The 10890-nt window shown below is 39.0% G+C and overlaps 1 protein-coding gene across 1 annotated transcript; it reads left to right on the top strand.

Moving 5' to 3' along the window:
• The first annotated feature begins 1496 nt into the window (after positions 1–1496).
• LOC109205185 (glucuronoxylan 4-O-methyltransferase 3-like) lies at positions 1497–2937 on the top strand. Its single transcript, XM_019367866.1, has one exon. It carries the CDS (start codon positions 1685–1687, stop codon positions 2585–2587), a length of 903 nt encoding a protein of 300 aa, XP_019223411.1. The 5' UTR covers positions 1497–1684; the 3' UTR covers positions 2588–2937.
• Positions 2938–10890: the final 7953 nt, after the last annotated feature.

The raw sequence follows: 10890 nt of genomic DNA, 5'->3' as shown, positions 1-10890 counted from the left end.
ATGTTGTAACCACCAAAATAGAAAATCGACAAATAAAAAAAAATCTCTTTGCATTTCCTATGCACCCAAAAAATTAAAAAGAGAGCCATATTCACGTATTGCCCAGTTAAAAATTAAATAAATAAAATTCTTCTTGATAATTAAAAAAAATAGATAAAGAAAAGAGTCATGGAATCGGCCTTCGAGCAATAGTCAAGTTGTCTCTGTGTGATTTATAGGTCATGGGGTTCGAACAGTGAAATCAGCCATTAATGCTTGCATCAGGGTAGACTGCCTACATCATGCCCCCTTGAGATACGATCCTTCCTCGAATTCACGCGAATATGATATACTTTGTATACCGAATTGCCTTTAAAGTAGAAATATACTAGGTATGCTGATGTTGAAGATAAAGGAAAGAGCCTACTATACTAACCACATGGCAATAAATTATTTTATTTTATAAGTCAAAGTATAACATGGGAAATCAGTATCATACAGTATCACCTAATATGCCAACTACTCCAAAGGAAAAACTTAAATCCTAGTTAAGCAAAAGCATTTTTTTTAGTACACCAACAAATTCTTTATCTACAGATCCTTACCAAACTAGTATTATAATTGTGTCTTGCACAATCAGTAACATCATTAGCTTTCTTGTCTCCATCAACCCTTTTCACTTTCTTCAATTTGAAGGGAAAACAATAGTATAGTATTTTTTAGTTTTTTAAGGGAACTGGAAATTCTGGTCCTAGAATATAAAGTTCTTAAGTAATTCTTAACTCTATTCATGCAAAATTATTGCCACTATATAATATTAAGAACAACAACAACAACAATAAATTCAAAATAATCTTACAAGTAGGTTCTGTGGAGCGTAGAAGTGACAAAATGATTAAAAGAAAACAGTTATTCACTCATATTATCCATTAAAAAATGGGTTAATTAAATAATGAACTTTTTAAAAACGGGTCGAATATGGATAAGAACCATGTTATCCACTTAGAAAATGGTTAACCAATGAATAACTAATGTGTTTAACTTTTGTATTTGTAAAGCCTCAAACTAGGGGTTCCTCGCGTTTGGGAGACTAGGAATTCTCCCAAAAGTGATTATATTCAAGAAGCTATGGATAATATTGATATCCATATTATTCGCCGGATAATCCATTTTATCCGTCTCAAATACGGGTGGGGTCGGATAATTTATCCATTTTTTAATTACCCGTTTTCAGCCCACTCATATCCGACCCGATCCGACCCGCCCGTTTGCACCCCTAGTGGAGCGTAATGTACCCTTACCATGAGAAGATAGAAAGATTATTTTCGATATACCTTTGGCTCAAGGAAAGATTAAAAATAAAAAATAGTAGCAACAAACTATATAATATTAAAAAATACACCAAATATATATTTATTTTATAGTGTGCTCCTACCTTCCTTTTCTATATGTATTATCAATTTCTTTCTTAATTAGTTAGAAGCTGGTATGACAAACTAAAACTAATCATTTAGCCTTTCTTTAATAATAATTCCCTTTGAGCTCTTCTTTCCATTTTTAATATTTCATACTCCTATTTTATATAACACTTCTTCCATGTTCCCAAGCCAAAAATCTTGGAAATCCTCACCCCATCTCTCCTAAAACTCATATTTTCTCATCTTTTTTTTTCACTCTCATCCTGGATTCTTCTCCCAAAGAAAAAATGAGATCCAAAAGCCAAAACCCCATTAATTATAAGCTCATTCTCATTGGTTTTTTCTTAGTTTTTCTTCTCTTTTTAGTACTTAGATCAACTTTTTCACCTTCTCCTCCTCAACAAACTCAATCATCAGCTGTAATTCACCCTTCAAACTCATCAGAAGATCAAGAAAATACTGAAGACAAACCCTCAATAGCTTGTCCTTCAGTTCCTTTAACACAAACATGCAACAAAATTTCCCCATCATTAGCAAATGCTTTAGTCCATTATGCAACTTCAAATGTAACCCCACAACAAACAATCAAAGAAATCTCAGTTTCCTTAAGAGTTCTTGAAAAAAAATCCCCTTGTAATTTCTTAGTCTTTGGCTTAGGTCATGACAGTTTAATGTGGACAGCACTTAACCATGGTGGCCGCACAGTTTTTCTTGAAGAAGACAAGTCATGGATAGAGCAAATACAAAGCCAATTACCAAATCTTGAATCACACCATGTTGTTTATGACACAAGAATAACTCAAGCTGATGAACTAATGGAAATTGGAATGAGTAATGAAGATTGCAAGAAAGTAACAGATCCAAGATTTTCTAAATGTCAACTTGCTTTAAAAGGGTTGCCAAAAGAAGTATTGGAAATTGATTGGGATTTAATTATGGTTGATGCACCAACTGGTTGGCATGATGGTGCACCAGGTAGAATGAGTGCAATTTACACGGCTGGTTTGATTGCCAGGAATAAAGAAAATGGTGAAACTGATGTGTTTGTACATGATGTTGATAGAGTTGTTGAAGATCAATTTTCAAAGGCTTTTCTGTGTGAAGGGTATTTGGTAGAACAAGAAGGGAGGATTAGGCATTTCAATATTCCTAGTCATAAGGCACGTTTGGGTAGACCTTTTTGTCCTTAAAATTTAAGAGGTATTTCAAGATTTTATTTTATTTTCCCACTTTATTATATTTTCCCTGAGAATAACGTTTTTCCCCTTATTGGTTGCTAAGGAGGGGAACTTTAGAACAATGGTATAGTTGTTTTCGTGTGTTCACGGGTTTGAACTGTGTAAAAAGCTACTAATGTTTACATTAGACTAGGCTATTTACATCGCACCCTCAGAGCTACGACCTTTCTCCGAATTTTGCGTGAATACAAAATACTTTGTACATTGGGCTGCCCTTCTACATGTATTTTCATTTTTCTTGTTTGATCTGCCTATGGATGTACATTTGAGGGATATGTTTAATTGGTTCTTTCTTTTGTTATTATTATTTCCTTTGATATAAAATAATATAATAATATGGGGATTGATTTTTGATAGTGGAAGTTTAATTTTATTTCTGAGGCTATTTAATTCTATATAATTTCCTTCCTTCCTTACATTAAACATCAAAATCTAGGACATTTTTCTTTTGGTTGTCACTTAGCCTAACAACCAAACCGAAGATGGCTTAGGTTTGAAGTCCTTACTCTATTTGGCCAAGATTGTACATAACCTAAAAAAAAATTCTTTTCAACCTTTAGCCATTATTAAAGACATACTTCTAAGGTATGTTTATTTTATTCTTTCTTCATTCCCAGTACACTCAAGTTTCTCTCCACTTGCCTCTCTCTGCTTTCTTTTTTCTTTACCTTCTATAACTCACATAAATTAGAATATATATAGATCTCAAACTTTTGAAGTATTTTCTCTACTAAATTGTTAAATATTCCCAAATATTTATAGATCTTAAATGTTTGAATCTCGATTGATGTGTGTCCAAACTTAAAGTTGAAGTTTTATGGCGGTCAGATTTGAAACTCCATCGAAGGAGCTTTGAAGCTCAAATTTCAACTCAAATTCGAAAAATATTACTCTATATCTGTGTGACCTGGTTGCAATGTAAGAAAATTGAAGAATAGAAGTCCGCTATTGAAGGCCATTCAAAGCTTCACTTTCGATAATAGGATTTTTTTGGTTTCTTAGTTGTTTGGATTGGGTGTTGTTCGTATTGATTGAAAAATATCAAGAGGAGTTCAAAATTAAAATTTGAAGTGATTTGAAGTAGATTTGAGTTAAATTTCAGAAAAGACGCAAGGAAGAAGACGAAGTTAGTTTTTGTATAATGATGTATAATATTGTATAATATATATATATATATATATATATATATATATATATATATATATATATATATGTGTGTGTGTGTGTGTGTGTGTGTGTGTGTGTGTGNTGTGTGTGTGTGTATAATATATATATATATATATATATATATATATATATATATATATATATATGTGTGTGTGTGTGTGTGTGTGTGTGTGTGTGTGTGTGTGTGTAAACACCTATTATATACTATTATACACATTTATACAAGAGTTTGTAGACGAACTTCTTTCATGATTTTCAGTTACCATTCTTGTTCAAAACCAATCCAAATCTACATTAAATGACTTCAAATTGTATATACCACCTCCTTATACTATTTCTAATAAGTCTAAATGACACTCACTTTAAATTTCTCCCAAAATCAAATTCGAAATTTAAACTCACTTATTTAAGTTTGTTCAACAATGGTGGATGATCACGCCCAACTATGCCTTATAAAAAGGACAAGCGGACGTTGCAAGTATAATCTGAGTATTTAGCCCGGAGTCGAATCCTCGGGGAATTAACCTACCAATTACTTTTGTTAGACTCACTAAATTCTTCATAGTCAACTTCCCAAATATTTTGAATAACAATTGGTGATTTTTAACTAACTATAACTGAAGAACGTTGAGTAAACTAACAGCTAACTATGATTGAGTTGTAAGCAATTAAGAGAAGGATCTAAGATTGTGATTTCCCCTATTGATGGAATCCCTTCCTGTTATGTTTCATATAGATTTGCATAATCGTCTATCGATCATGAGCACTCTTACTATCGTAAATCTCTCCCGAGTAATTAGGACAATTTACTAGACGCACTCTCCCGAGTTACTCTAGCTGGATTTTATTATAGCTCACTGTAGATTACACCCAAGGCTTCGTTATCCCTAATCCCTCCTTTAAACCCTCGGTTATTGATCCCTCATATACTTTGGGAGTGGTGTTGTTCACAATTACCTAAATATTCACTCTCTCCCGAGTAATACATACTAAATAGGCACAGCTAATTGAGGATCCTATCAATTAACTACAACAAGAACGTAGGTGAACAAATAGAGATTAAACTGGGCAAACTATATTAACATAACACGAAGTTCATCCTTCAACAGGTTCCATCAAAACCCTAGACTAAATAATTAGCTACTCATAATCGTATTCATCATAGCATCAAAATTCATCATAAATGATAAATACAAAAGGAAGAAAGATAGAACTCGATGTCGAATTATCCTCCTTGCCTCTTGCCTCTTCTTGCCTTCAACTCAATTGTAAAAACCTTGATAATCTCCCTTTGGGCGAGCTGGACCTCTTATAGGTTAAGTGGAATTACCCCCGAACTTCTAAATTTACCCCTGAAATTATGTAATCCGAACTGGACTAGTACGGCCGCGCTCGTGCCCGCGCTAATGGCCGTGCATATAGCATAGTATTCTGTCTCGAGTTCCTGGGCTAGCGTGGTCGCGCTAGTGGGCGCGCTAATGGCCGCGCTAAGATGGGTCATTATTTAGCTCTTCTTTGCTCTCTTCTTTCACAGTACTCAGCTCTGAGGGGCTTCCCTTGCTTCAATTTAGCTTCAAACACAGTCCTAAGTCCTTATAGCGCAACTCACTCCTGCAAAACATGAAATTCACAATTAGAGCCAATTAATCGTCATTTAACCATCCTAGAATAGTGAAGCATAGTCAAGTTGGGGCATAAATAATCGCCAAACTACATGAATCTAGCCTATTATCAACACCCCACACTTAAATCATTGCTAGTCCTCGAGCAATCCACTCTACTCTATAAAGGATCCTTCACTAAGCTTTTCCCCTAACGTATCACACCAAGAACAATTCACCAAAGTTACGTCTAGTAGTGTACAATCTTTGCCTCAAAAGTCGACTCTCACGTGTCGTGCAATATTCATACTTACTCAAATTACTCTATACAGAGGTCAAGACTTACCTTTCCTTTGTGAATCACATGCCCTCACATCACACAAGAGAGTAGTTCCACAAATAATAATATTAAGAACAATTAGGAACTTGGATAGACAAAATTCGCTCACTCTCAGAAAGAAAATTCATATGTCACACAGATGCACCATAGGCTTGCCCGTAGTGTACTACTCTACTAATCGAGCCTATTCAGTCTAAGATCAAGTAGGTCTTCATTTGGTTGTAATGTAGGCTAAGGGACGGGTAGGATATATTTGGGTATAGTGACTAACCTCCCTAAGCACTTTTAATACAATACCATTCGCATTCCGAAACCATACTTATGTCAAACCAGCCCTTCCACCACACTTCTATTTATAATACCCCAACTTCATTAGGTGCAATTGTATCAAGCCACCACTTATCAAGTACTACACTTACTCATTCTCTTTTTTTTTTCTTTATATTTTTTTCTGTGGTGCTTATTCTTCTACTTTTTCGAATTACTGCACCTTTTTCTCTATTTCATCGGTTCCACTCAAAAACCAAACCACCACCCCACACTTTAGCTTTTGCATATTTCATAACCATTCAAGTGCTCATGGGAGATAAAGGGGTACAAACAGATGGGCCGTTCAAACATTTGGGTAAGGTTTGTAATGTGGTTGCCAAAGAAACAGGCTTATAGGCTCAACGGGGCTAACTACGATTTATCACATTTAGGTGGGTCTACTTTATATATCTGGCTTAACAAAGAAATGCCTATATCACTTCTAAGATTGAATAAAGCTACTATTTCGCTTTGCAAAGACACGGGGCAAGTTCTAGGCATCAAATGTAGAGCATAGAATACAAAACAACTCACACACACATGGCACATGACTCACTCCAGATCGGCTTATCAAGACAGTCTCGTTCGAGCACTCAAGTCAGTTACAGACATACAATTTAAGGCACTCTTAACGAGAATCAACCACTGAGACTAAGTGTCACACTCTAGTGTCTACTGTGTTCAGGTGTATCCACGCCAAGGGTTTCTCTTTCTATTTCAGCTCGTCGCCCATCAATACTAACTAAACAACTAGAAACAAAATAAACAAAAACCAACTACACCCGGTTCAAGCAAAACCCTTGGAAAAGAACCGTGGCCCAAAGAAAAACCAAGGGGGAGTTACTACACTACCTAAAACAAAACAAAAAATCTTTTTGGTATTTTCTTTAGACTTACTTCCCTCAAGAAAACTGCCCCGAAGATCCGTCATCAGGAAGAGTCCAACATATTTCTATTTTTTTTTTCACGTCGACTTAGACCCTCAAGAACCCCGTCGAAAGAGATCCGTCGTCGGGACAAGTCAACTTACCTAATTTGACTATTACTCACAACCACCAAAAACAATCAAGAAAAACAAAGAAAACATAAAACAGTCAAGTTGTTACATATACACACATACATTCAAGTATCCCCCACCCCACACTTAAAAGGAAGACATGTCCGCATGGCATACAAAATAAAGAATAGTGAGGTGAAGGAACTCCCCTGATTGATCACTCCTGATCGGAGACCGTGTCTAGGTTTACATTGCAAGCACGACCCAGAGCTCTCAGCCAGCCCAAGACTTTCTTCTCCGATTTCACCTGTTGGGCAGCCACCGCATCAACACGTGTACCTAAGTCAGTGACCGAGGTACGCAATCCGGCCACCTCTCGCTCTAAAGCTGTGAACCGGGTAACCCGAGCAGCCCCAGATGGTGCGGCAGCCTCTGCAATTTGCTCATGGGCCGGTGACTCGACCCTCACATCCTCCTGCTCAGCCTCCGCTTCCTCAGAGTCATCAGATTCACCAATATCATCACCACCCACTGCCACCTCCCTCCGAGTAGTGACCTTATCTGCTCGGAACTTGTGGTCTTTTGGCACTATCCCATCCACAGGCAGATTTTCCGGCACCCGAGCTGCCCGGCAAAGTCGAGTAACTAAGGAAGGGAAGAAGAACCCATACCTTTTCACCGAACAGGTGAACATCTACTCATGAATCACCTTAGCCACGTCAAAGTTGTGGCCATTCATAAAGCACCAAATCAGAGCAGCTCGAGGAGAATTCACCTCCGTGGTGTTGGAAGACGGGATCAGGCGGTTGTTAATGACATATAACCAACATTTCCCCTCAAAAGTAAGCGCCAAGGAGTGAAACTTCTTCCCATACTTCATCCATACAATTTCCTTACCGGGTGCACAAATGGTTTCGAAGAACATCTCCCACTAGGTGTATTTCCTCCCATACATTTCATAATAGTCTTCATATTCATCCACCGGTGCGGGCAGCTGGTATATCCTCCGAACGGTCTCCACAGAGGCATCCACAGCCTTTCTGCGCACAGTCACTACGCCATTCACACGTTCTTTTACATTGGCGTAGAATTCACGGACAACCATCAAGTTCCCCTCGTCCGGCTCTTCAAAGAAGATTTGCAACCCCCGCCTGACCAGCTCCTGATACAAGTTAGGGCAGCCCAGCTGGAGCGACCCTATATTTATGCCCCTCTCCGGAATGGTTTTCTTAGGGGCCTTCTCCACAAAGCGGTCCTAAGCCTTGGCAGACCTGCTACTATCGAAGGGACGAGCGGGAGCTGAACCGTGCGCCCTAGACAATCCAGCTTGACCGCTGGAAGAAGCACCTATGGTGCGCGTTTCCTGGATGGAGCCATAGTACCTGGAAAAGGAATAACATTATCACAACCCAAAAAAAATATGACTCAATGCGGTTACTCAGACTTCATGGGCACAATTGGTCATAATTACTCATTTACGCTCACTGTGGCATTTAAACAAACACCTTGTGGGCATTATATACCCACACCCCAATTCAAACATGTTGTAACCCAATACCACCACAATTATCCCAAAATCACCTACCAAGTTAAGATATAATGCCACCAACATCACCACCCACAAACACTACACACATACTACAAATTTCTACTAAGAAAAGAAAAGAAAAAGCTACTACATAATTAAAAAAAATAAAAACGAAAATCTGTAAAAAAAAATGGAAAAAAAGAAACCTTACCTGTAGTGAGAGAGATGGCGAGAAGTGAAGAAGAGTAGGGGAGGGTTGGGCTTGAGGCTTTGGGAGTTCGGGAATGGAGAAGAGGGAATTTTTGAAGAAGAAGGGAGTTAAGGTTGGGAATTTTTTAGCGTGGGGGATTTTGGGAGTGAAGAAGAGGGGAGTAATTAGAGTGGGGGGGGGGGGGGGAATAGTTAGGGGAAATAACACTTAAATAATTATACAAAATAAAAAAATAAATAAAAAAAATAAAACAAAATGTTAAGTTAAATAGGCGGAACTAGCGCGGTCGTAGCGCAGTACGAGCGCGGCCGCGCTAGTCAAAACAGTGTACTTGGCCATATGCGCGGTCATGCTTCTAGCGCGGTCATAGCGCGGTGATGGAGATGCTGAGGCAGAATGTTTGTCCATATGCACGGCCTGTAGCGCGGGCGCGCTCCTGTGCACGAAAATTTTCCATTTTTTCACCTGTTATTTCCGCGTCTGGTGGACTTATCCCCTGCCCAAGCTCACCTGCATTGGTTAGTACTTCCCAAAATGAAAATTAATAACTACTAACTATCATTGGGTTTCCTCCCAACTAGCGCCTTAGTTAATGTCGTGGCACGACAGTTACAACAAATCAATGGGTTGCCTCCCATGCAGCGCCTGATTTAACGTCGCGGCACGACGCAGATAAGCGCATTTAAGGCTCGCTCGACCTCTGAGGTTCAGTCAAATGGATCACTGACACTTCCTTTGGTTCATCCATGCCCACATATAGTTTCAATCTCTGCCCATTGACGCTAAATGTATGAAAGTCTTTCTTTGAGGCAATCTCTACGGCGTCTTAAGGGAATACTTTGACCACTCGAAATGGTCCAGACCATCGTGACTTGAGTTTACCTGGAAATAGCCATAATCTTGAGTTATAAAGCAATACCATGTCTCTGGGATTGAAATTCCGCTCAACAATGTTCTTGTCGTGCAACCTCTTCATTTTCTCCTTGTACAACCTTGTGCTCTCAAAAGCAAGAAATCGGAACTCGTCTAGCTCATGCAATTCTGTGACTCTATTTGTTCCCACAGCCTCAATGTCCAGATTCAGCTGTTTCATTGCCCACCAAGCTTTATGTTCTAATTCCACTAGCAAGTGACAGGCCTTCCCGAACACCAACTTGTATGGTGACATACTAATTGGTGTTTTGAAAGCAGTTCTATAGGCCCAGAGTGCATCATCTAGCTTTTTCGCCCAATCAGTTCTTGTGGCAGTCACAGTCTTGGTCAGTACACTCTTTATCTCTCTATTCGACACTTCGACCTGTCCACTGGTCTGAGGATGATATGGTGTTGCCACCTTGTGGCGCACATCGTACTTTGCTAGCAATTTCTCGAAGGCACGATTGTAGAAGTGAGTGCCTCCGTCACTGATAATAGCTCTGGGGTCCCGAAACGGTGAATATATTCTTCTTCAAAAACCCCACCACCACTCTTGCATCATTGGTGGGAAGTGCTGCAGCTTCCACCCATTTGGACACGTAATCTACAGCAACAAGTATGTACTTATTGCCAAAAGAGCTGACGAAGGGGCCCATGAAGTCTATCCCCATACATCGAACACTTCAACCTCTTGAGTTGGGTTCATGGGCATCTCATGGCGACGGGAAATGTTCCCAGTTCGCTGACATTCATCACAGCCCTTCACCCATTGATGTGCATCCTTAAACACTGTTGGCCAGTAGAAACCGGCTTCTAGCACTTTTGCTGCCGTCCTGACTCCTCCAAAATGCCCCCATATGCCGATGCGTGACATGCCTGCAAAATAGAAGATTGTTCTATCTCGGGGACACACCTCCGGATCATATTATCAACACATATTCTAAACAGATAAGGTTCATTCCAGTAATACATGTGGCAGTCACGATAAAACTTTTTCTTTTGCACAGAGGAAAGGTCATAGGGAACTATACCACTTGCCAGGTAATTTGCAAAGTTTGCATACCATGGAACTTCCTCAAGGCTTGTGGTGCGTAGTTGCTCGTCTGGAAAGGTTTCCAGAATATCCTCTACCTCAACTGCTTTTTCAGCTCCTTCAAGTCGCGATAGATGATCATCGACTTGGTTTT

Source organism: Nicotiana attenuata, unplaced genomic scaffold (assembly GCF_001879085.1).
Source record: "Nicotiana attenuata strain UT unplaced genomic scaffold, NIATTr2, whole genome shotgun sequence".
Taxonomy (NCBI): Eukaryota; Viridiplantae; Streptophyta; class Magnoliopsida; order Solanales; family Solanaceae; genus Nicotiana; species Nicotiana attenuata.
Note: the sequence above shows the minus strand (reverse complement) of the source record. Positions and strands in the feature narration are given on the sequence as shown.

Coding starts and splice junctions, on each gene's coding strand:
- LOC109205185 (XM_019367866.1), top strand. CDS start 1,685: ATGAGATCCAAAAGCCAAAACCCCATTAATTATAAGCTCATTCTCATT.